Raw genomic sequence first — 25760 nt, 5'->3', positions numbered from 1 at the left:
AGCTGCACCAGCACAAGTTATGGGTAATAATTATCTATTACTTTACTAATCCCATAAAATAAATAGCTATTTCCTTTCTAATTAATTTTAATTTTTTTTTTCTTCTTCGTTGGACTTGGACATAGACTCCCTTTCATACAAACTTTGGTGCTTAAGCTGAGCCTTTGATGCATGCACCCAAAGGCGGCGGCGAATTCGCCGGCGATGGAGTCCTAAAAGGAAAGCTAGGGTTTCATGATTCACCCCCACAGAGGTGTTGTTCCCCAACATTGACATTAGTTTCTAGACGGATTAGTGATTCCTTCGAAGAGATAAACTTTAAATCTTTCCCTCTTTTTATCGTTCTCTTTCGCTCCAAAGAATGCTTCTTCTTTTTTTCGTTTCCAGAAATCATGACTAATAGTTTGTTAAGTTTATCTCTGGTACTCATGGCACTGCTCATTTTAGCTAGAATTACAGCAAGGTTCGCTTAGAAAATTTACGATGGGGTTTTTAGTACACTCGAATTCCTATGTTGAATGAGGAAATGGTGTGATTGCTTTTAATGGCTTGGATTTATTGTAAAAAGGATATTGCGTGTAAAAGTATAGATTGAGGGATTAAAATGGAGAGCTTCTTGGTCCTGTGATTGCAATGCATCCCTTAAAGGAAGAGAAAGTTACAGGATGAGTATACAAGCAGAATGCTTTAATTTTCAGGATGTCAAGCAAGCAGTTCAAAAGAAAAGGTTCAGATTTTGAGCTTGATGACCTGAATTGGCATTTCCAATTGAGTTGAGATCAACTTTGCTTGGGTTGTTCGCAACTCTAGGGGTGTCTTTACTATGATTGATTCTAGGCATACACTGTCACATGAGTTCAAAACATATAGTTGGAGAAATGTGGCATCAACATCAGGATGAGTCTTGGTGGACAGATTTAGCCATGACATGATAATCCTAATTATAAGTACACTTTGCAGTACATGCAATAGAGTCAGTGACAGTGCATAACAAAATATCACCGCAGAGTGGCATTTCCTAACCACATTGTTGTTGCACTGGTTTAAGTTGACAAATTGAATGGAATTTCCTTATGATTCTCTGGCTAGAGAAGGATGGGCTTTTATCGACCATCATCCATTTAGCTGTTTAGTATTCCTTTCTTACGCTAACTTTTGTTAGACATCCAAGTAAATTCTTTTAAACTCTGCTGCGGTATCCATGATGACTAGAGTAAGACAGCAAGGTGTCATGACCAGTTTTGGTTCTTCCTGGAATATCTGTTATGCAGAGGAATTAAATGGAAGTAAGTCCTAGGTGCATCTTTTCCTTTCTGAAGCGATGTCATTCATCTCAAATTAGTTTGTCCAATGTTCGCATTAGTTCTTTCTTTTTTCCTTTTTTTTTTGGCTCTATATTTCTTCAAATATATGTGAGTAGTTGGCATTCCTCTTCCTAAGGTTGAATTTTCTTCCTTATCTTTTTGTGATCATTTTATCTATTATCCTGACCAAAGTATTATGGCTACTGTGGACCACTGGTGGTCTAAAAGTTGGATTTACAGTTAACATGCTTGATGCATGCTCTGCATTCTGATGTTTTGAGCACATGCCTTCCATAATGTCAAATGTTATGGTTGCCAAACTCCTCTTATAGTCTAAATCGTGCTGAAGATGAGCAAGTTGGGCCTTTACATATTGTGCTTCATGATCCATCTTGTGTTTATTCAGTTTAGTCATTGGGCCAGCCTCATGTTGAGCTGAGATCAACAGGTTGTTCACGACTTCGTTCAACAGCCTCTCTGCTGATCAAAAGAGATGTCGTAGTGTCTGATTTATTCACTTAGTCAATACAATGAAACATACTTGGTGCGTATTGGTGCTCTTTGTACTTATTCACTTACTCATTTCAAGGATCTCATTATCACTTGTTTGTTGTGTCAAAGTTCCCAATATGAGCTATGACTGACTTTTTAATTGTAAATTTGCCACACTGTTCCCATCAAAGGTTCTTTGTAAGTTAAAAACTTTCTTATGATAGTTCTGTAAGTCTTAATTTGATTAATTCTATCGGAAAATAACACAAGAAAAGGAACTCTGATTTTTCCCCCTCTTAACTGTGAAGATTTTAATAGATATCTTTTCTAATCTTGAAATAAATTAGGTAGATTTCATAATTCCTCATTTCATTTGTGGATTTTGTTGACAGTTTTACTTCTGTGAGAATCTTTCAGTGGATCAGTTGACTGCAAAATTACGACAAAGTTGATCAGGATGCTTCTTAGGATTCTGATGAATCAATGAAGTCATCTGCTACTCTGCTACGAGTCATTGGTAGACTTCTCAATCTTGATCAGATGTGGGATTTAGCTCAACCTTGGCAAGTTCTTTTCCAGCTTCTTAATTTCGCGAAGACTGGACTAAAACCTGCAAACCATTCATCTCCATCCATCTGAGAACTACTACTGAAGAAATCAACAAGCTCATCAGTCATCATATGGTACTGCAGGTAACTGTTAACCATCTTACAGTAGATGTAAAAGTTTCATTAGTTCTACTCTAGATCTGAATTTATGTAAGCATTACGGTCGTGCTCTTAATCTTTCTGGTCTTTGGTGAGCAAAGTTCATCTATCTCTGCCTCGTTATCCGTGCAGAGTGTACAGTACATGTGGGTGTCTACGTGTCTGAGGACAGACGCATGCATGGTCTCATCCCGTGTCCCGACTTCCCATCCCATGCATGCACATGCACTTGATGATCATGGCCCAGCATTACGCTCTGATCAAGAAAAAAGTGTGACCCTGCTCCTTGTAATGGAATAACACGAGGCCATCACATGCCATGTTGATAGAGTTAGCCATCCCATCTCAATTCTCAACCATGGCCATAGCCCATGACCACGTAAAGGGCAAAAGACCTCTCAGCTTTCCTCATGTCTTTCTACTATTGTCTCCTTTCTAATGGTTAACACTTCAAAGAGAGAGAGAGAGAGAGAGAGAGAGAGAGAGAGAGAGAGAGAGTTCACGTGAAGAGCATCAGAAGTGATCAGTGAGGTACATTTGGTCCTATATACATATATTTTATGCTTGATCTCATGATGGGTATCTATAAACTATTACCTCTTATTCTTAGTTTAGAAAGAAAAATTAAAGATAAGATAGTCTTCATTTATTAATGTTCCATTAGCACCGCTACGGGATTAACCTCTACACTATAATTTGATTTGTTTTGAGTTTAATGCACAACTCGCATGTTTAGAATATTTTCTAATGTCCTGATCAAAGGGTAGCTTTATTTAAGCAATTCGTTTACGTGCTTCATTTGAAGATACCTAATTGTTCTTTGTTTTTAAAAGAAAAAGATAGGATATTTGATTAACTTCTTTGTTTCTTTTCACCTAATGGTCCACCACACAACGACGAAAGGGAGAAGCAACACAGTGTCGTCATATTCTTTTATCCATCCAGCATCACTGTGATATCTTGAGAAATTTATTATTAAAAAAATATCTTATATTTTATTTTATTTGTATCGTTCACACTCTACTATATAAATAATTATTATTCAACCGGTGCATTTTACTTGGGGCTAATTTTACCCTAATAATAACTGACAAAATAGAAATATTTCTTCGAAGTAATGAGACTATTCCAATTATGATATTCCCACATTGAAGGATTTGAACCAAAATTTTCAAATGGATTGGATGGGGTATTAGTATATCAACGAATGGATTCGGTCTTAAACATAGGCGAGGATGGTAGAAGATGGGTTATTCTTTTAAAAATAAAAAATTTAAAACACATATAATACTTCTCATTTGGTTTTAAAATATAGTCAATTTTATTTATTTTACCTTAATACAGTTATAGAGGCAAGAGTTGGGGTGTTTTCTTTTAAGATGAAGATTTCTTTTAGCCTTTGTTTGTAAATTACCCATGGAATTAGCTCATGCATATAAACCCATTTTTGTCCAAAGTAGAAGAAAAGCAACTCATGCTTGCTTGCTGTCACCAACATATAACTTTTTGCAAAGTAAAAGAGAGAAAGAAAAAATTCTCTCTTTTCATCTTTTAGCTCGCCGGGGTCAGCCATGTCAACGGCTAAACTTTAGATCTCCCCCAGCCTAAAACCTCTTGCCTTTTCTCTCTCAACACTAGCTTTCTTGAGATACCCCATGGCGAGCTCACAGTTAACGATGAAGGAAGAGAAGCAATGCCTCGTAATGGCTGCTCCTTTAGCCCTCTCTCTCTCTCTCTCTCTCTCTCTCTCTCTCTATATATATATATATATATGATCTATATATGGAAGAGAGGTGACAAGAAGTTAACAATGGAGTAGTACATTGTAGCAAAGCCTGCATGATAGTATAGGAGATTCTTTCACAACTTTTTATTATATTTGCTCCTCTCTCTCTCTCTATCCCTCTGGATAGTACTGCATGCATGTATATATATATATATATATATATATGTGTGTGTGTGTGTATATATATGTGTGTGTGTATGATCTCTGAAAGCTTGTGTTTGACCGAGAAAGTTCTCTTGTCTTAATCAGTGGGCCGTTGACATATTAAACAACAAACAAAAAGCTGGCCTAATTTGATCAAAAGGGTCATGTCCATTTGTTCCTTTAGACATCTCCATCTCTCTCTCTCTCTCCCTCTCTCTGTCTCATGAGCTCCTAAGCTTTGAAATGCTCAACATTTTATGATTCTTTAGCATTGTGACAAGACTGTCAATTACATGGAATTTTGATGAAGAAAATTTAGGTTATACTGCACATACTTTAAGGCCAGTTAATGAATAGTCAACTCTGACCCATTTGCTAGCAAAAAGATAGTAAGGGTCAAATGCTAGAGTTCTGAATTACTCTTGATATTTTTCTCAGATATTTCAAATTTCAAGAATCTAAGGAAAATTTATAATTAGCATCCTTTGGTGTTGTTCATACCCTATCCTTTTTGCTTCTATGAGGTGATCTAGTAGGATGAAAATAGAAATAGAAATTCTATGATAGATGAAAGAAGGCTCTAACATATCATTCTTGCAGCTCATGAAATACAACTTTAATTTACATTGGCCAACCTTATAAAGTTTTGTGGGAAAATAAACTTAAAGCTAGACCATTTTTGTTTTTGTTTTGTAGAAGCATATATCCAGCATTCTTTCTGTCCATTCTTAAGATAAAATAAACCATTATTAACAATCTTTGCAGGTTGACACCTCCCTTTCTCAGATATTGGCAAAAATAATCCATCATTACTTTAGAAAATTATTTTCAGAATATTATTGTATTCTGACTAAAATAGCCTCAAATACCCTACAGATGTGTCGACTGCCGGAAAGTCTACGATGAAGGCCGGCCAGCCACCGGCATTGTGCTGATCATCAGGCTCTGCCATGTCACTTGTAGCTCCCAACCATCACCTATAATCTCAATTTTAAAAGGGCATTTTAGTCAAATATAAATAGTCTGATAATATTCCACATATCTGAAAAAAAAAGGGAAAAGTATATATTTTTTTTCCAAAGAAAGACTTATTCTACTATTTTATTCCAATATTTTTTAAGTTTAAACAACAGTTTCCATTATTAAGAGTTATTACAAAAGAGACCACCTACATTACTAGATTGATTAATTTCAAAGGATTATTACAAATATTTTAAGAAAAACTGGGGGGTGGAAGATGCCATAGCAAGTTTAAGATTATTTAAAAAAAAGAAAAAGAAAGAAACTTCAAGATTATGACTGAAACCTATATCAGTTCAGAAAGAAAGTGACTAGATAAAGAGAATTGTAAACACTAAATACCATTGGATTTTTCCTATCAAAATTTGAGACACAGATGGAAACCATGCATTCTTACCAGATCCCGGCAGTAGCTAACCATGCCATGCCTTCTTGTTCTGTTGGTTTTGCTCGTAGGAGGAGGAACTCATGCAAGGATTCAAGCCAGCCATGTTAAGTATATCCCTGTGGGAAAATGCCCTTAGACCTAAGAAGTCTCTTGTTAGCCCATCATTTCCACCACCACCACCACCACTTCCTCCTTCCTCCTTCCTCCCTTGGATTCTAGCAATGACATCCTCAAAAGACCCACCAAAGCCAGGAGCTGAGGAGAGAGTGTTAACCATCATGTCCTGCAGAAGAGGAGATGCTGAATTATGTCCAAACTGCTCACCAGCAGTAGCCATCTCTTGGGGTGAAGACAAGCCAAGACCAAACCCAGTAGTCCTATTGGCTACAGCAGCATTAGTACTGCTAGTGTGAGTTGCCATCTGCCCTTGGCTTGTGGGTCTGCTCAAGGTTGCACCCATCTGAGCTGCCTTCTGCAGCAAAGCAGTGGCAGACATGTGAGGGGAGGCTGTAGAGCCCTGGTAAGCAGTGGAGAAAGCTGGAGCTGGATTCTCATGGCTGTACTCCTGCTCTCCTAACCTTGTATTGTTGTAGATAGCAGGAGGGAGGAGGTCTAAGTGGTGGCTAAGAGATGCTGGGCCCTGGCAATTGAGCCATGAGGGGACATCTTGTCTCATGCTGAATGGTTGCTGCTCTCTTCTGAGTGAGAGCTCTTGTAGACCATGGCTGCCTACTACTACCATGTTAGTGCTGGCTTCTGTAGGCGTCATCAGGTGAGGGAATTGGGCTTGTAAGCTTGCATTTGGAAGTGAGGAGGGGTCATGGGATGATGTGGGTTGAGCGAATAGGAGGGCCTGCTGGTGATTAGCAGCCAAGGGGTTTGCTGTTATGGCTCTTGCACTCTCTTCTGCCAATGCATCACAGAAGGCTCTGTGGGTGATAAAGCTATCCCTCCTGTGACCAAACAGCCAGTAGGCAGCAAGCAGTGAGCAACAAGGAAAAAGGCAAACATGCAAGACAAAGGTACAGCAATCACAAGGGCAAGTCATGATTCAAAAAAAAAAAAGCACAGAAAACTCCAAAAAGAAACCAAGGGCAAGAATATAAATTTTTTTGTTGAAAGAATTGTGAATTTTTTTTTTCTTCTTCTTCTTCTCTATTTTTATTGTTCTCCCCTCCATGACCAAAACCAGATTGAACTTGGCCATGGCTACTACCATAGGTAGCTTTGTTATCTAAGGAATATAATATTTACTGAAGCTTTACTATAGTTTCCACTCACCAAAAAAGAATGCAACTTTGGGAGTTCCTAGTGAACATATATACTTTAAATGCTTGTTTGTTCCAAAGTATTTTGGTTATTTACCTTGAGAATAGGGTTCCACAGTCACATCTGTATTCCCTTGTGCCACAGATCTTGGAGTGGGCTTTCCAATCAGATTGCACAGCATACTTCTTGGAGCACTTGTCACACTTCCACTTCTTCTCCCCATGCTTCCTGCTGAAGTGCTTCTTGATCCCAGTGAGGTCCCCAAGTGCCCTGGAAGGGTGGTTGTGCACACAGCTCACCTCTGGGCAGATGTACACCTTCTTCCTCACCTCCTTGCTACTCCTTTGCTTCAGCTTCCATGGCAGGTTGTGGCCTCTCCTGTGAAGCTGCAGGTTCTGATCCCTTTGGAACCCCTTGTTGCAGATCTCACACACAAACCTGTTGGTGGCCATCAGTGTCTTGGGTGATAGTGCTATCACCTCAGCATCTGGGTCTGATAGATCCAAACCAAACAAGGAGGAAAAAGATTGGATCTTTTTCTTTTTCTTTTTTTGAGAAGAATTTATTTTGTTTGGTTAAGAATTGTACCTGGATTTCCTGGGAGGTTCCTCTTTTTCTTCACTGGGTTTGGGTTTGGGTTTGGGGAGACAAAGGAGGATTGCTGGTTGGAAGAGACACTTGCTTCCCCAGAGGCAGAGGTGAGATTAGACATATTCTCCTCCACAGGCTGCGGCGGCTGCTTCTGCTGCTGCTGCTGCTGCTGAATTATGAACCCTTTCATCATTAGACTGCTCTTATGTTTGATTTCTCCTACTCTTAATTTTTTTTCTCTCCTTATTTTTTAGTGGAAGGCACCACAAAAAGAAAAAAAGATAAAAATCGAAGGCCAAGGATTGATGGGTTCTCAGCTACGAGCTACCCAAAGCAGATCTGGAAAGTTTATGGATTCCTAAGCTAACCAAAAAGAAAAAGAGAAGCCTCTCTAAGGATATTCCTACATACTTCTACATAAAAGTAGCACCTTGATCAAGAAAGAATTCTCTTTACTTTTGCAAGAGGAAAGAAAGATAGATTTCCAATCATTAACACAAGAAAGAAGAAGCAATTATATCAAACAAGACGAAGAACAAGGGACAACATCAATAGCTCCGTATGCTTTCCTCCATAAAAGCATCAAGAACTTAGTACCCAAAAGAGATTAAAATTTGGAAATTATGAAAACAATAACCCCACCTAAGAAGTGCTAAGAACACAAGCGAAGATGAAAAATATAAAGTCACCAAAAAAAAGAAAAGCTTCAAAGGAAGGAAGGCAGATAGAGAAGTAGAGAGAGAAGAGAAAAGGAGAGAGAGAGAGAGAGAGAGAGAGAGAGAGAGAGAGAGAGAGAGAGAGAGAGAGAGGTGAATGTGGAATGTGGGTAATGTGGATGAGGGAAGCAAAGGAAGTGAGTAATCCTCCACCCATTTCACCCTACTGCCTACTCTGACGTATTGCACTTTCTGTCTTTTTCCTTTGGTTCCTACGCATTTTTCTAGAAATTCCTTCTTCGCTCTTCATCAACCTCCTTTTTAACACACACACACACACACACACACACACACACACACACACACACACACACACACACACATATATATATATATATATATATACCTTTTTAACATCTCAAATGCGCCTTATATAACTTTGAGGCTATGTTCACATACTTTACAACACTCATGAGAGAAATAATGGCCTTTCACACAGTAGCTTTTCATACAATCATGCAATGGTTATAGATGAAATTTTTATGATCATCAAACTTATAACCTTGAGAACGTTAAATTATTAAAGAAGAAACAAGTACATTGTTGTGGAGGACCAGCATCTCTTTGCTGCTGCTGCTGCTGCTGCTGGGTTTTGGTATCAGCTGAATGTACCATTTTTTAGGTAAGGCATTAAATTAGTGTTCATAACTTTGTCTTAAAAGGGCAGTATGATTTCAGAGGAATGATGGGCTCTTGATTTTCTCACGGGGATAAAGAAAGGTAAAGCAAAGGGACAGCTTTTAGCATTTACATTAAAATGATTGGTCATTGATGGAATTCACAGCTGACAACCTCATGTCTTGTTTGGATCTCTCTTTCTTCATTTCTTTTCTCTTTTATTGCAATTTATGGTGTAAACTCTTTAATATTTTATATTAGAATAAATTGATGGTTACATCAAAGGATTTTATTTATTTATTTTTTTAAAAAAACATGGTGTCGAGGGGAAAGAAAAGAATAAAGTATGCGGACATCGAAGTGACTTCATAGGGGTGGCCTTCTTTCCTTGCAACCCAAGGAAGGAATGTTATACATTAAGGTTCTATTTATTTTGTCATTTTCAATCTCATTCTTCTTCCACTTTTGTTTTTATTATTGTTCCTCATAATGGGGTGTGTAATCTAACCACAACGTAATTTATAAACGAATCCTTTCGTGGTGATAATTAAATTTTTTTTTTTGGGGGGGGGGGGGGATAAATTATTACGGGAGAATACACGACTAGGTAGTAAAAGAAATTTAGGTATCCTTGGATTGAATCCAAAGGTTGGTATTGTGATTCCATTCCCCCAAAAATGCCATTAACTTACTTGAAGGAATTGATTTCCTGGTGGGTGTACAACTATAAAAATTCTTCTCGACTCAGAATCTTGTCACTTGTGGAGAAGAGATATATCTTAATTAGACAAAAAATAGTACGATTTTTATTATTATAACTGAATAGAATTTTCTACCAAGCACTAGAATATTCTTTCCAATCACGTATATGACATCTTGAATCATGTCAATTTACCTGATCACATCACTGGTAAAAGGTATAACATGAATAATTGAAAGACCCTTTGACCTTTACAAAGCTGATAAGAATAAACAGCAGTGATATTGTTGAACTCCCAGAGATTTAGAAGCAGGAGGGATGGTATTAGAGAACCAAAATTAGTTCATTGGTGCAGAACTTACATGTAAACTCATTTGAAGATTCAAAACTTGGTTCTATCAACTCAGCAGCCCTGTTTCAGAATGCTATGATACATAGATTTCAGCTACCCAAACAAGCAACAAAAGTTTCTCAGCAATCTGGATCCTTGCTTTTATTTAGTATTTCAAGTGCTTCAAGGAACTCTGCATTTTATCATGTGGTACAAAAATAAAATGGAGTTGCATCATAACTAGCAATATTTCAGCAAGAAAGAATCTAATCTAGGTCACCTACCTAAATTCCTGCACATAAGGCTTATGTTACAGTACAAAATGTCTGGAATAGGAACAAAAACTGTCAACTCTTGAAGAAAACAACGCTTTACAATAGTTAGATGCACATTATATTGTTGGAAAAGCATGTTATCTAGCAGTTAAGAAATCAAATTGGATTTGCAGAATATGAGCTAAGAGGAAGAGAAAATTTTACATCCACGGCACCTCTGCACAATCAATTGTTTTACTCATCACTCTGGTTTAGATGGATTCCAACTTTCGGAAGCAAACTGCATGCTGAAATTTGAGGGATATGGGAATACAAATGTTCTTGGAAATGTATTTGCCATTGCAACATTCAGTCCAATATAAGGTATAATCTACAACCATGAGAAAATCCTTTATATTATAAGGAATACTAAAAGTCTAAACTAAACTAGGAGTACATTCGAGTTTTCAATAATTTCAAGTTTAGCTTCGGAATGCACACTTATGAACCAGGCTCTTCCACTAAAGAAATAAAAAAAATTATTTAACCAATGAATAATCCCAATCATCTTAAAGTACAAGAATGCATGACACTAGCTCAGGAAAATATAATAAAAACCAAGCTTATTTGCTTTATTTGGAGCAAAACAAGAATGAATAAAGGTATCTTGAAAGAACTAGAGGGAGACACTACCATATATGAAGATGAAGCCAATACGAAGACACCTCTGATGTGAATTGAGTATCAGAAAACCTCCAAGACAGGTTGAACTGATCGAGTTTCTTTTGTCTTTTAATTGTCTTTTTCTGGAAGCCAGACTGTTCACCATATCCAGAACACCGTATAGAACACGGTATAGAATTCAAGGTCATCTCTTTGTCTAAAATCATTATGCTTCTCAGGGTTGCTACAGAGCCAACAGCCAAAAAAACCCAAGTGCTGGTTTCCTTCAACCACCACTGAGTGGGAGTATTAAGCTTTTCATCTATTGTGGCAGGACATGTTCTCTTGACCGCCATCAGATCAAAATTAGTATCACTCTAATGAAAAAAAAAGAAAAAGAAAAAGTAGCACTGGGTAAAATGAGTTACTATATGTGAGGACAAACACTTACCTTAACCATGATCCGTATTTCTTCTTAAATACAAATGTAATCTTTTGTTACATCCCTGTGTACTCCATACTCTGTATAGTCAATAAGAAATATGTAAAATAAATATGGAAGTACATCTAAACATCACCTCAGAAAAGAAAAAGGGGTAAGTTCATCAAACTTAAATTTAGAGGATCATCGTCTGAAACCAAATTTTCTATTACCAAATGCCCTTATTCTGGAAGCTACAGGAATATTTTATTCAGTTCCTGTGCAATATATAATAGCCAAAGCCCAAAACAACCTATCTTATTGTCAATGCATCAGGAGAACAGCAAAATGTGAAAAAAGGCCCTTTTATTTGGAAAACCAACAAGAAGCTACATATATGACTGTACAGACTGTACAAGGCTGGATGTGTAATTTCTATAATTAGGAGGATAATGAAGACTTACACACATAAAAAATAAGAAAAAAATAGGTAGAAAGGTGTAAAAAGGAAATAGAACTTAAACTACTAATGAGGCCGCAATAAAAAAAAGAGTAGGATAATAACAACTCTTATCTTATACCCAACACATATGTTATCTTGCTGTGCGAATGCTTAGAGACGACACTTTCTTCTGCAACTTTCCCCTCAGCTGCCTGATCTTAGCATCCACCCTTGCTGTAAGACCAATCTTAGTCTCCTGCCTGGCCTTAGAGCTCTCCCTCCTCCACATATGCTGGTCCTCTGCATCCTTCTTATAATACTTAATCTCCTGAATTACATGATGGTCATGTGGATTCCGTGCTCTCTGAAAGGAGATATGGGCTAAATATGGGGTATTGCAAGCAGCAGTAACTAGAAGTGTCACGGCCCAGTATACTGGTGCTGGTCCAAGGGCCTCCAGTAGAATCTTATAGTTGTTCCCGGATATTAATGGTGATGACATTCCATAACCAGCCAAGAAAAGATACCATGCGGCAATGCTGACCCAAACAAAAACATGCTGGATCCACGTGAAATGGCTCATTGTAAGCATGATTTGCACATTGACAGCCCAGATTATGCAGGTGAACATGGTGGTTCCAACAGCAGCCATGTCAGCTGTCTGTCCCCCTGCACGGAAGGCTTGATCATTGAAAATGTTTGTGTTGAGGAAGAATATCATGATGGATGTGTAGAGACCATTTCCCATCCACCCAAAAATCCTGTACCAGTCAAAGAAAAGGTTCCTTGGTCCTTGCTGATATAAAGCTGGGAACTGCAGAGTAGAGGTTGCTCTATCATATTAACCGACCAAGATAGAAGGTTATGCTATACAAAATAACTGATTTAAGGTCTCTATCAGATGCATTCAAACAAAAATAACTGTTTGATTGATAAACTACTGAGCTAGTAAAGAAGATGCTGCAATATAGACCCAGATGTCAATCTTGAGGAGACTGAAGTTTAAGTAGCACACCTGCAAACAGACTTCAGAAGAAACATCTTGCTCAAAGACTCCCAGTGATATCACAGGCAAAGAAGTGAGAACAACGTTGAAAAGTAGCATGTACCAATCATCATATATTGATTGCCCAGAGAAGCCAGTATAAGCCTCAAAATAGAATATTGTGAGGCCAAAGGCTATGTTCTTGTAGAAAAAATAGCAGATCTGAATGCCATGCAATCAAAGAAAGATGTAATAGTAAGAATACATCACAGATATATCTACGCCCTACAGGTACATGCTTTACTTTAGCACGACGCAAATGAGAAGAACATATAAACTAGAACTGCTCCAAAGTTATACCATCTGGGCAATCCTCTTGTAGCACCAGTGCCCATGTACAACAAGAAGCCGCTCAAGAAACCGAAATTGAGAAATAGAAAAATCACTAGCCATCACAGCCTGCAGAAAGTACAGCTATAAGTATGCTAGTTCTATCTACATGATGTCTCTGTCGGGCAACAAACCTTCAGAAACAGACTAAACAATAATAGATTCAGATGTCAAGGAATATTAAGAACAGCTGACCAGAAGGCACTAACTCTACCAACCTGCATTCCCTCCACTCCGCTGATACCAACACCAATATCAGCTTCTTGAATCATGCCCACATCGTTTGCTCCATCACCTATTGCTAAAGTGGTTTTTCCTGTACCTTCTCTTACTAGCCGAGTAACCTGAAGCCAAGAAAGATTTGATTGACCTAAAAATAATGTGGAGTTCAGGAGATTGTTTGGCACGTAACAACAATCATACCAGTGCTTTCTGCTTTGGAGAGACTCGGCAGCAAATGACAGAAGCACAATCAATTGCTAGGTTCAAAAGCTGATTCTTTATATCATCCTCCAGGGCAACTGTCAAAGTTTTTCCATCAATAATTAAAGCAAATGCTGCATAAGGATCCTTTTCCAGCTTGACCATTTGTGAGGCATTAGTTATTTGCATCAAAATATTCTCCTTTGCAGCCTGATCATTGGCCAAAGATAAAAGCAAAGCCTACCAGAAAAAGGCTTACTGTACAGATCATGCCTGGTGTAGCAATTGAAATTATATGGCTTTCACAAAATTTACCTTCTTTGCATCTTCTGATGTCAAGTCACTGTTCGTTGTGGACAGACAGATCTGTTTCATACCTTGCCTAAGTAAGCTGCATGCAAATCTGCAAAAGATAAAATGGCCTATCATTTGATACTTGATTTAGCATCTAGCAAGAAGAATACACCATTTATGTCCACAAGCTTCTCTGCAAAGCTAATGGCGATCATACCCTATGTTGATGGCAGTTTCCATCTTATCACCTGTCAGAACCCAGATCTTGAGACCAGCTTGAGCCAATTTATCTATGCATTGAGGAACCTGAAGATGAAAGAAGAAATAACCAAAGGACCATGAAAGACCATTGGTTCAGTACTAGGAGGCAACATCTTACTCCTTTTTGTAGTTTGTCTTCCACAGCAGTTGCACCAACAAGAATCAGTTCCCTCTCTATCCAATCAGAGAGTCGCTCGAGCTGGGCTTCTCTGTCAGGCCCTATAGTTGTCTTTGCTTTAAGAAACTCAATGTTCCATGTTGTGTATTCAGATTCCTCAAGCTCTCTGTATGCCAGTGCCAATGTTCTTAAGCCAGCTTCCCCATATTCATTCAGATGCTTAGTAGTATCATCCTCATACATTCTTCCATTTTTTGATAGTCTATCAAATATGATGCTGCGTACAGTAAGAAATTCTTCAGCCATTGAAACATGGGAAGTAAAGCAAGATTGATCACATATAAAATGCTATTCCTCAGATGATCCAGGGAATTAATAGCAGAATTGGTTAGAAATGAAGCAGATTTATCAGTGAAGACAATTACTGCAGACAACTGATATGGAAATTACAGAATCGTACCTATCCGCTCCTTTGCACAGAAGAACAATTTGCCCAGCTTCATCCCGCACAATTACCGACATTCTCTTCCTTTTGCTGCTAAATTCCAATAGATTGAGAATCTTGAACTCCCTATAGACAAATCATCTCAAAAGTTAAAGTCTTGCTACTCTGAAGAGCATGAAGTACGAGTAATCGTGATTCTATGGTGATTGTTCTATGACCTTTCTACTGGTTTCTCAGGCAAAGAATATCTTTCTCGGACTAAGACACTTGATTGAGTTCTCTTACAGAACTCGAATCCGAATTCCCTGGCTGCAACTAGGAAAGCCCCTTCATCGGGTGATTCTGCTTCATAACTAATGCCACCAGTTTGCTTGTTTAGTTCTGGAATTGCCGTATGACAAAGAGAGAGTATTCTGAAGAACATTAGAATGGTAGCAGCATTGGGCTCCTTTGTCCAGTTTCCTTGCATGAGGCGGTCATCTTCAAAGCTGAAACCTTTAATCATTGTCTTTCGTGCTTTCTCAACAGCGAAAGTAATCCCACCATCCAATTCAATTTCTGCTGACTCAAAATCACCCCCATTATTCTCCAACAGATAATGATTGATGCTATTTTCATCTGGAAATGTAGAAGCCATCTGCTTCGCTGCAGCTATTTCAACTTCACTAGCCCGGAGACCGTATGTAACTCCTGCAATAGAACACTTCAAGAAATCCATCTGATTGCATGTCAGGGTGCCTGTTTTATCAGACAATATTGTATGGACTTGGCCAAGTTCCTCGTTTAAGTTTGAGGTCCGGGCTTCAGCAGGAATTCCTGTGTCCCCGTCATACATATGGAGATCATGGTTGATAAACATGGCTTGCAAAACTTTGACCACTTCAATTGAGACATAGAGTGAGATAGGTATCAGATATCCATAAAGAATTAGCGCTGTGACCAGATGGAAAATGCCAGAAGTCGTAGGCTTTGATGGGTCATACAAGTTTGTGGTGTTCTCTGGTTGCAAATACCACCAGTCTGGCATCTCCAAGTCCGTCCGCGCTGCAAAACAAATGGAGCTGAGAAGCGACATTAACACAAGAAGAGTAAAGAGAATGTATATTATCCGGTCCATCTTCCTTTCAATTCTGCTTCTCTTAGACGGTGATTTGGTCGCATTCTGCATAACTTTGCTGTCATGACCAGTGAAGATAACCGCTCCATAGACATAAGAAGTGTTCCTGAGCTTTGAATCTCTGAGGAGTATCTGGTTCGGGTCGAGGGCGTAAACCTGCCGATCGTACTCAAAATTTCCGACAAAAGTATAAAGATCAGGATTCGGGTCTTCACAACGTATGGTGGCCGTAAAATCCCTGAAAGCCTCGTCTTCATCTAAAGGCAGGGTTATCTCCAGTGATCTCTTGACCTTCAAGTTCGTCTCACCATCCAAATTCATCGTCTCGACATAGCAAATCCCATCCTCATAGCTCGAGGACAAAAGAAGCAAATCAGCAGGAAAGAAATGATCTTTCTCCACTTTCACCACATTCCCCACGCGAATCTTATGCCAATGCTTGTAACCAAACCTTCCGTCACCTTTATGAACGCCAACCTTCCGGGCATTGACCTTCATATCCTGCACAAACCTCCGCCAATCCTCCAACGCCTCCTTCGCCATACTGAGCCCAATGACGAACGCCAGAGGGGCGATCATGCTCACCGCAGAGAATGGCGCGACCGGGGTCAGCGAAAGGATGGCGGTTAGCAGAAAGTAGAGATTGGCGACGCGCCGGAATTGCTCAAAGATGGCTTTGGGGAGGAAGGTGATGATGTTGTACTTGGTTGTGGAGATGTAATTGGAGGGGTAATTGAGGGACTTCTTGGTATGGGCTTTGGGTTGATTGCAGTGGACGAGGCGGGAGAAGCCCGGACCGCTGAGGGAGTTGGGGGCCTCGGTGTCCAAGACGACGCTAGGTTTGATACAAGAGAAGGAGTAGAGCTTGCTCCACCGCAGCCGCTCCCTTCTCCTCCCGTCACGTACCATCTCTCTCTCTCTCTCGCTCTCTCCTCTCTTGTATTAGGGTTTCTTGATCTCTAGATGAGAATATCACCACCTACTCCATCATCGAATCGATGGAAGAATCAAGCTTCGAACACAAATGCACTGTGTTATCTAATCAAGAATTCAAGAGCTTATCTGCAAAATGGTAGATAAATTGGGATTGCGATACTTGAGCTGAATCCATGAGGCATTGTAGGAAAAACCTCCAGAAATCGAGAAGCTAAAACTAAATCGATATTAAGGAAAAAAAAAAAAACTCGAAGAAGAGGACGACAAGGAGGAATCCCGAGGGACCGTCCGATCACCGTCAAGATTTGCGCACGGGAGAAGGCTTCTCCTTGATTTGCCGCAGACGAGAGAGAGAGAAGAACGACAGTAATTTGCGGGCTTCCTCTCGGTTTTTAAATGCTCGGTGTTGGACGCCAAATACTTGATCGGTTCCCGGTTCCCGGTTCCTAACTTGGTGTGCTAAACTAACGTGGCACGTGGCAGCACAGGGGGAGTGAGCCAGCGGTCGGACCGCCCTCTGACAACTGTCCGTCAAACTACAGGCGTGAACGGTTATTCATTTTTGCACATCACCGCCTACATTTAACCCTTATACTAAAATAGTAAAATACTTCCTCCCTTTTACGTATTTGGAGAAAGGTAGGCGTTGATATGTAAATGTGTTAAAGCGAGTAGGTTTCTGATGCAATAATCCGGAATGTAGGTGGTAATATGCAAAAAATCCCATTAGTTGGCGCCTGATTCAGAATTTTTTAATACGTGAGGTAGATTTGAGAGCTCCTGGAAAGATTAACGTCACACCATTGATGCTCTTTGCCTTGGTGCAGTCACTTCTCATGTCAATTAAATTTGGTCACTTTCAGATCCTTGTTGCCGAGGTGAGGCAAAAGGACACTCTGTAATCCACAGGTCAATACAACGGAAAGTTATTGGAACTAGCCCTGCTACAGAACTCAGTATAAACTACTAGATTCTTGTGAAATTTTTCACTTGGGTCACCAGAGTTAATCACCTTTTAAGTTTCTAAATCAAGCCAAGATAGAGTGAGAGACAATGTCAGTGATGATGAAGATAGGTGTGAATTTAATACTCCGCAAAAGTTGTTGGGAATTGAGGTGAGTGACTGACTGACTGCTAAGTAAATAATACATGTGGCTCCAAACCAACCAGATGTTCTCAGGTTTCCATGCATGAACTTCTGATGGGTTCATTTGGGAGGTTTCCTCCCCCCTCTGCCAGAGCTGGAAATTTCTGTTTGAGGTAGCTCTGCAGTCTAGGGAGACAGCCTAAGAATTGCTACTTCTTAAATTCCCCAAGCACCCATGCATGAAAACAGGGCCATATTGTGTGAGAGTACTAAGGCTTTGCTTGTGGTAACAAACAAAAAGAGGCAGAAGGAATGGACTAATCATAAGCCTTGAGTGTGAGTTGACAAGCACTTTGGACTGCTGAAGGAGTAGGGAGTAAGCCATGAACATCAAGGAAGAATCTTTGTACAAAAGAACCAAAGACGACATTTTGGAGATACGCCACACAAAGCTAGCTATAAGGAGTACCAGCGGGCTTCCCTTCGTTTGGGATCACTCTCGCATCTCTCAGTGCCTTCCATCATAGCCATCATCATGTGGGCTGTGTTCTTTGGACAACACAGGAGGGTCTTGCTCATTCTACTACTTATAGCCATGTTCCAGGTAACTAGTATAGCAGGAAGAGTACTTCTCCCAAATGAATCTCAAGGTAATTAAAGTCCTTTGGAATCTTTCCTCCTTTTGTTTCTCTTGTATCAAAACCCTGTCTCCCTTCTTTAATCTTGTCTTCAATCTCATACAGACCAACTTCGCCATTTGAAATCATCAAAGGTCCTCTCTCTCTCTCTCTCTCTCTCTCTCTCTCTCTCTCTCTCTCTCTCTCTCTCTCTCTCTCTCTCTCTCTCTCTCTCTCGTTATATATTTATATATATGAGACAAAGTTTGAGCTGATGACATGAAGATGAACAGGAAATGAAGGGAGCGAAGAGAGGAGAAGGTGACCAGGAGCATGGAGATGGGTTAGAAGGATTAACCACGTTGGGTTCTAGGCCACCGAGCTGCGAGCACAAGTGCGGTGGATGCGTGCCATGCGTCGCCATTCAGGTTCCCACTACTACGGATCGTATCGGAGTGCAATATGCAAATTACGAACCCGAGGGTTGGAAGTGCAAATGTGGCTCCGCCTTCTTTAACCCTTAGTTTCATGCACGACTCCATTTTTTGTTGGTAGATTGAAGGACTCGTGGGTGTTAAAAGTAATTTTCTTTTATTTCCATGCAGAGTAAGTTTCCTTCTCTAGTACTAGTATAACTCAAGGAGCTAGCTATGTGGTCTCCTAACCTTTGTAAGTGTAACACTAATATGCTTCTGTTGATAAGAAACTTGGTGGCCACTGTTGGAAAAAAAAGTATTGCAAACAAATTATTTTACTTCTAGCTTCTTTTTATATATATAGACAATGAGCCTGATAGGTAGACAGGGAAACGAACTCCACCACTGAATAATAGAATTATAGTGCATGGCCTGTGTAATTGGACAGTTTTCTATCTGTCATACATTCTATGCCACAATTTCTTGCGTCCAGTAGGGAGACACCCATGCATGGACAATTAAGATGGTCCTCAAACAAGTACTTGCTAAGCAAGAAACTCAAGGACATCAAAATTTTATCTGGTCAATATATAGTATATGTTTAACCTTATCTATTCCAAGAGACTCTTAGACAAAATAGAGTTCTTCATATGACTTTCATTTATTACTCTGGACCAACGACTGTCTAACTCAGAGCTCGACTAAAGATGCCAAGCCGAGCTTGAGCCATCATGGCTTAGCCAAAGTTGCAAAAATTATAAATGAATATTTAGTCAAGAGTGAGATCAGGTCGAAGTGGGTGATTATCTCATCGCTGGCCAATAAAATTGTGCGAGTATTGAGATGATTAGGTAGGTGATTAGGTAACTAGGAAGAATTTGTTACCGAGAAAGTTTGAGAAATCTAGAGAGTGACAGAGTGTAATAACCTCTTATGTCATCCAGTCATAACTTGTTACACTTCTTAGTCAAATTGCCAAAAAGAAAAGAGAAAACACCGAAAAATTGACTGGTCTTTGGTCAAGGCACAACTCCTCTACGTAAGCATTAGAATTTCTTGGCAAATAAATTATTTGACTGCCCTTTTTTGGTCCAATGGCCGCCCAACTCTCTCTGTCTCTCTGTCTCTCTCTCTCTCTCTCTCTCTCTCTCTCTCTCTCTCTCTCTCTCCCCCCCCCCCCCCCCCCCCCCCCCACTTGATGGGTGGAACCGTGGAAGTGGTTAGTTTGAACCCTTTCGAAGGTCCAAAAGCTCGTGTGGGTGTGTAGTTAGCCCACCATGAAAGCGACCACTTTAGCAGCCCCTCCAATTGGGCACATGGTGTCTTGGAGAGGGATGGGAGTCGACCGATGTGTTGTTAGGTATATTAGCCAGGCTGATGGTCTATGTCGTCCGTGGTTGAAGGGACGAGAAGACTTCTCTCCTCATGCGTTACGTGTTTCGACAGCCCCCACCCTAAGGATATGCTGTACAAATAAGAAGTTGTCACCTGGGGAGGGAATGCCGAATGCGTCCAGTTGCTTTCCGATTTGCTAAATCTACCACTTGAGAGCGTCCCCCGTCAGCTGTTGGGTTTCTCTCACTGGGTTTGTTTTTTGCCAGGTAAGGAGGGGAACTGATACGGTTTGCCAAATGTTTTTGGCTTCCCGAGAGATTTGATCTTTGGACCTTTTTTACCACCTGGCTATGGTTCTGTCCATGTAATGGGTATCAAAGGTTGCTCCTTTTTCGGTTTCTTCCGATCTTATCTATTCTATCCTAGGTTTCTTCTTCGTTTTTCTCTATTTCTGGCGTGGCTCGTCAGAGATGTTTGAGTTCATTATGGTCGTATTCTTGAAGGAAGAGTTGTTTGAACCGCTCCCCTGTTGTTATGGAAACAATTCGAATAGATTGCGGTGGATAGTTTCGGTATCTTCTTCTTCTTCTTCTTCTTCTTCTTCTTTTTCTTTTTTGTTGATGACTCCGAGGGATGGGGATGTATGCTCATATTTGAGAACGAATTCTTTGCATAAAACATCGATTCCGACCTTTAAATTTCGTTGGCTAATCTGTGTTATAATTCATTTTCCAAATGCAGGTTTAAATTTGTATCTTTTCCGAGAGTTCGTATGGTTGGGTGACTCTAATGTGTGGTTCAATTTTGCAGGAAAATATTTGCTTTCGAGTTCATAAAGCCAATCTTGCTGCGGTTTCATGGGTTTATCTCTCTCCTTGCTTCCTTGGTCGTGGGTTGTAGGCGTGGGAAGCAAGATGCTTGGTTTGACTGAAGAAGTTGAAGATGGAGCACTAGAGCCTTCTTGCTTTTGCAATGAAGATGCAAAGTTGACTTTGAGATCAGTCAATTTCAAGGGTGCTAATAGAGGAATCAAGACGACATACATTGATTCCTTCGTAGGGTCCATCAAGGGATCATCAAACTTCAAACCTTGGGAAACAGAACAGATTAAACCTGAAACTAATGGTAGGGTCGGTGGCGGAGATGAAGCAGTTCCTGAACTTAACCTTGCAAGATGTCTCCAAGCTACCCCAATGTCAACGACTGAGCTCCACGCAGCTGCTGTCAAGCTGCAAAAAGTCTACAAAAGTTATCGGACTAGAAGAAACCTTGCAGATTGCGCAGTTGTTGTTGAGGAATTATGGTCTGTTCTAGATCTCTGCTTCTTGAGCATTGGATTAATATGAATTATTATAACCAACTTCCTGACATTTTGAATGTTTTGCTTTGGCGAGTTTTGAAGGTGGAAAGCGTTAGATTTTGCATCACTCGAACACAGTTCGGTCTCATTTTTCAATGGCGAAAAACATGAGACTGCTTCTTCACGTTGGGCAAGGGCAGGGACAAGGGCCGCCAAGGTAATCATATTGTTTGCTCACTTATCTTTATGTTGAAAATTGTAAAAAAAATTAATCTAGTGGTGCACATAATCAGTCATTCTGAAGGTTGAAATCAGTAGTAACATAGTTTTTGTTTAATTTTTGTAGGTTGGCAAGGGTTTGTCGAAAAATGCCAAGGCTCAAAAGCTGGCACTGCAGCACTGGCTTGAAGCTGTATGTTATACATTGATCATTTTCTTTGTGCAAAATATCAAATTCTCAAAATCATTATAATTGCTGATACCTACTTAGAACAATGCATCGGATACAATGTTCACAGTAGATGAAAAAATAAATTTGAAAGAAAAAAAGTAGACGCAGATGGGCCTTTTTGAGTGTCTCATCAAAAATTTATTTAGAAGTTATACTTTACAGCTTTATCAAGTATAGAATGGCATTCATAGAGACTAACAGTTGATGCCACATGCTTAATATTTCTCTTCTCTTGTCTGTTTTGCAGATTGATCCACGCCATAGATATGGGCATAATCTGCATCTCTATTATGATGTTTGGTTTGAGAGTGAGAGTGCACAACCATTCTTTTACTGGTAAATATAAGAGTATCCTATCATCATTATTCTGTTATTTGGTAGGTAATTGAAAATATTGAAAAACTTTGCTGCATTTCTGTTTTTCTTTCATGACACAAAGGTTGGATATCGGTGAAGGCAAAGAAGTGAATCTTGACAGGTGCTCAAGGAATAAACTTCATCAGCAATGTATCAAGTATCTTGGACCGGTACGCTTCTTAATTGATAGTGTGTATTAATTTGACTTAGAGCTATTAAAAGATAAGTTGTTTACGATTTGGCGTATAGATATTGAATTATTGTATATTGATATACATGTCCATTTTCTCTTCATACAGAAGGAGAGAAAGGCATATGAAGTAATTGTGGATAATGGATACTTTGTCTTTAGACAGAGTGGGACTGTTGTGAACACCATTCAAGGTTCTAAGTGGATTTTTGTTCTCAGCACGACAAAGGCATTATACATGGGGCAGGTAGTTTAGCTCCCTTAGCTCATAACTTTGATCACACCATTCATTATTTGGAACGCCACTGGATTAAATCTGCTTCATGACTTCTTAGTAAATTTATTATATTTGGTCATTACAGGAAGTGTGCATTAGGAGATTTCATTTCCATCTTGCTGCAAGTGATGGCCTTTATTCTTAATCCTTGATTTCTCTTTTAACTATGAGCAGAAGAAGAAAGGATCATTTCAGCATTCAAGTTTTCTAGCTGGAGGAGCCATAATATCTGCAGGGAGATTGGTTGTTAAAGAAGGAGTTCTGAAGGTATATGTCAATAGTTTCTTGTTCTTTGTGCTGTTGCAGACTAGAATTGCTTATTATCCTTTCATAAGTTGATTATTCTCTTTGGTATAGTATTATTGATTTACAAACTCCACATGAACTTATACTAAAAGAAAAGATAGCTACTCATGTTCCTTTTCAACTTTCATGCAATTTACAAAGTTCCCTATTCAGGCTATATGGCCATACAGTGGTCATTATCTTCCAACTGAAGAGAATTTCCAAGAGTTCATCAAATTCCTTCGTGACAACAATGTAGACCTTACTGATGTCAAGGTAAATATTTTCTTTTATAGTGCTGCTGATTAACGTATCGATAAGCTAGAAAAAGACTATATATATAGCCTCTGTATTTGACTGGGCTCTATGATATTATCCTCAGCGATGTCCAATTGATCAAGATGATGAATACCCGTCTTTCAAAAAGGCCAACGACAAACACATTGAAAGTGAAGATCATTCAACAGTTGAAGAAGGATACTTGAGTGAAACTGAGGCAGGCGAAACTCCTATTGAGTCTGCTGATGCTGAAGAAGGAAATGGTGTTGAAGAACCAACAAAGGTTGCACCACAGAATCAGTTGTCTCGCAAATGGTCATGTGGGGTTGGCCCTCGCATCAGTTGCTTGCGCGACTACCCTGGCGATCTCCAGTTTAAGGCGCTGGAGCACGTAAACCTTTCACCAAGGGTTGCCACCTCACCGGTCGGAAACAAGGGACCTATCCCTTCTCCTCGACCAAGTCCTGAAGTGAGACTTTCACCTAGGCTCACCTGCTTGGGCTTCCGCATCCAGCAGGGTTTCTACATCCCAACCATCTTTCTTACACTTCCTAAATGCAAGAAGAGATGACCTTGTCTGTGGCATTGAGGGACATTGATTCCAGGGGATGTGAAGTACCTCTCTTGCGGCATATATTGTGCTCATTTGCACAATTCTGCGGCATGCCGAGCTTTTTCAAGCCATTCACAACAGACCAAAGGCTTATTAGGAAAGTAAATCACAGGAGGATCAGTGGTGACTGCAACTAGCAACTGTAACATTTCTCATTTTTTGGTTTTCATACTTCCTTGATTCTCTTTTCCTATTTTTTCCCCCTGACAAGTAGCCAATTCTTTTTTCTTTCATGTATACAAATGAATGAAGGATACATGTCATTTGCTAATTCTCAATAAACAGAATGAGAAGATTTCACCCATTCATTTTGTAAGTTTTTTTTAATCTCTTGAATAAAGAGAATTGGGAGTTGCAAACTTTTAGATAATTGAGAAACTTCCCAAAGATTTTTCTGAAGCAACATGCAAGAAAATATCTCCAGGTCTATTTAAGAACTCTAGAAGTGTTGGAATGGATCTCTTTTTATAATCGCAGCAAAATATTTTTTACTCAAAACATACCTATTTGTAGATGGAATAAGATAATCATACTATCTCTTATATAATTCCTAGAAACTTTGACAAGAAATTCCAAATTACAAAGTTCTATCCACTTATGGGCATAACTAGTGTGAATCCTTTCACAGATCCTCTGATAGCAAGCAAGTTAATAACTAGAAGAAATTTTGGGACAGGGGATTCCATTGGGAAAAAATATTTTTAATTTATTATTATTATTTTTAAATGGAGGAATATAAATATTTTTTTTTAAATAAGTTAATAGTAAAAAAAATTCTAAAAATAGCTAAAATGTGAATTGGGTCGAATGATTGGTGGGTCGGCCGGTCCACCCCGACCGGCTAACTCGACTCTCACGGGTCGACGAGCGGTAACGGACTAGACTATTCTAGCCTGGCCCAAATCCAACTCAAGTGATTGGTGGGTCGGACCGTGAACAAATTCTTAAGTCCGGTTGGCCCAAAAAGCTCGGCCCGGCCCACCCGATGGTTATATCTAGTTATAACAAGATAGAGGTTCAAAAGATGGCCAAAGTATTAGTAATACTATAAATATATTAATTATACTAATTTGTTACTATTTCGACTATATAAGATCTATTTTTTTTTTAAATTTAAAGATAACATGTGAATGTCACATGATTATCGATTTTTATTTTAGATAAAAGATAAGTAAAAGTTGAGATTTTCATTTATACGTCAAATAAAGAGTGATAGTCAACGCGTACTTAGAAAATTATATGCGTCGAAATAGGCAATATTTCTGGGGTTAATAGCGTAACAATCCCTGTTAGAGTGTTAGAAACTCCACCACAATCCGTGTCAGTTTGTACAAAAAGGACCAAAATTTTGCCGCCAGAGGATATGTGAATAAGAGGTTTGATGAATAATTAATTTCCACCCCCACTAAGACACAAAAGACAAGCAGGCTCAAATAAAACAAGGCAATAATTTTGTCATTAACTTTTAATCCGATCATGCCAAGCCCAAAAGCTTCGCTTCTTTCTCTGTACATTAGGAGAGAATAAAGCATAGTTGTAGCTAAATGCAGCAATAATTATGGACATGTACAAGATCCTAGTTGCAGTCTCCAATAATTATCGACATATCTGGTCGTCTACTTTGGCTCTAATTTCGAGAGTCAAGACGCCACCTTTTCCCAGAATGTAAAAAGTTTTAAAAAATCCTTTCTTGCACTGCTTCTTTTTTAACTCTCCTTTTCCCGCAGCATCTCAGACG

At 39.3% G+C, this 25760-nt stretch overlaps 3 protein-coding genes and 1 long non-coding RNA gene across 6 annotated transcripts; 2 read left to right on the top strand and 2 right to left on the bottom strand.

The window, feature by feature from the left end:
• Positions 1 to 121: 121 nt before the first annotated feature.
• Positions 122 to 3016, top strand: LOC140769190 (uncharacterized). Its single transcript, XR_012105869.1, has 3 exons — positions 122 to 253; positions 2189 to 2488; positions 2636 to 3016. It is a non-coding gene; the product is annotated as an uncharacterized lncRNA (long non-coding RNA).
• Positions 3017 to 4997: 1981 nt separating this feature from the next.
• On the bottom strand, positions 4998 to 8509 carry LOC140768871 (protein indeterminate-domain 7-like). The gene is made up of 4 exons (XM_073109321.1): positions 7699 to 8509; positions 7207 to 7603; positions 5851 to 6794; positions 4998 to 5410 (listed from the first exon to the last, which is right to left on the bottom strand). The coding sequence occupies exons 1-3, from the start codon at positions 7892 to 7894 to the stop codon at positions 5867 to 5869; spliced, it is 1521 nt and encodes a 506-aa protein (XP_072965422.1). The 5' UTR covers positions 7895 to 8509; the 3' UTR covers positions 4998 to 5410; positions 5851 to 5866.
• A 2375-nt stretch (positions 8510 to 10884) lies between these two features.
• LOC140768071 (probable phospholipid-transporting ATPase 4) lies at positions 10885 to 17148 on the bottom strand. 2 transcript variants are annotated; one of them, XM_073108160.1, is made up of 13 exons: positions 14981 to 17148; positions 14778 to 14888; positions 14318 to 14594; positions 14156 to 14244; positions 13960 to 14047; positions 13645 to 13884; positions 13440 to 13565; positions 13192 to 13290; positions 12862 to 13053; positions 12585 to 12660; positions 11986 to 12515; positions 11435 to 11505; positions 10885 to 11327 (listed from the first exon to the last, which is right to left on the bottom strand). In XM_073108160.1, exons 1-11 carry the CDS (start codon positions 16786 to 16788, stop codon positions 11998 to 12000), a joined length of 3624 nt encoding a protein of 1207 aa, XP_072964261.1. In that variant the 5' UTR covers positions 16789 to 17148; the 3' UTR covers positions 10885 to 11327; positions 11435 to 11505; positions 11986 to 11997. The 2 variants fall into 2 exon arrangements, with proteins under 2 accessions (XP_072964261.1, XP_072964260.1); XM_073108159.1 differs by lacking the exons at positions 10885 to 11327; positions 11435 to 11505 and having other exon boundaries at positions 11513 to 12660.
• Positions 17149 to 20348: 3200 nt separating this feature from the next.
• LOC140768839 (IQ domain-containing protein IQM1-like) lies at positions 20349 to 24381 on the top strand. 2 transcript variants are annotated; one of them, XM_073109269.1, is made up of 10 exons: positions 20349 to 20536; positions 21081 to 21573; positions 21673 to 21787; positions 21917 to 21982; positions 22269 to 22357; positions 22461 to 22548; positions 22678 to 22815; positions 23020 to 23112; positions 23305 to 23406; positions 23513 to 24381. In XM_073109269.1, the coding sequence occupies exons 2-10, from the start codon at positions 21128 to 21130 to the stop codon at positions 23978 to 23980; spliced, it is 1605 nt and encodes a 534-aa protein (XP_072965370.1). In that variant the 5' UTR covers positions 20349 to 20536; positions 21081 to 21127; the 3' UTR covers positions 23981 to 24381. The 2 variants fall into 2 exon arrangements, with proteins under 2 accessions (XP_072965370.1, XP_072965371.1); XM_073109270.1 differs by having other exon boundaries at positions 20349 to 20842.
• The last annotated feature ends 1379 nt before the right edge of the window (positions 24382 to 25760 follow it).

Source organism: Typha angustifolia, chromosome 10 (assembly GCF_048772165.1).
Source record: "Typha angustifolia cultivar Huaian chromosome 10, ASM4877216v1, whole genome shotgun sequence".
Lineage (NCBI taxonomy): Eukaryota > Viridiplantae > Streptophyta > Magnoliopsida > Poales > Typhaceae > Typha > Typha angustifolia.
This window is presented reverse-complemented; position numbering and strand designations above follow the sequence as displayed.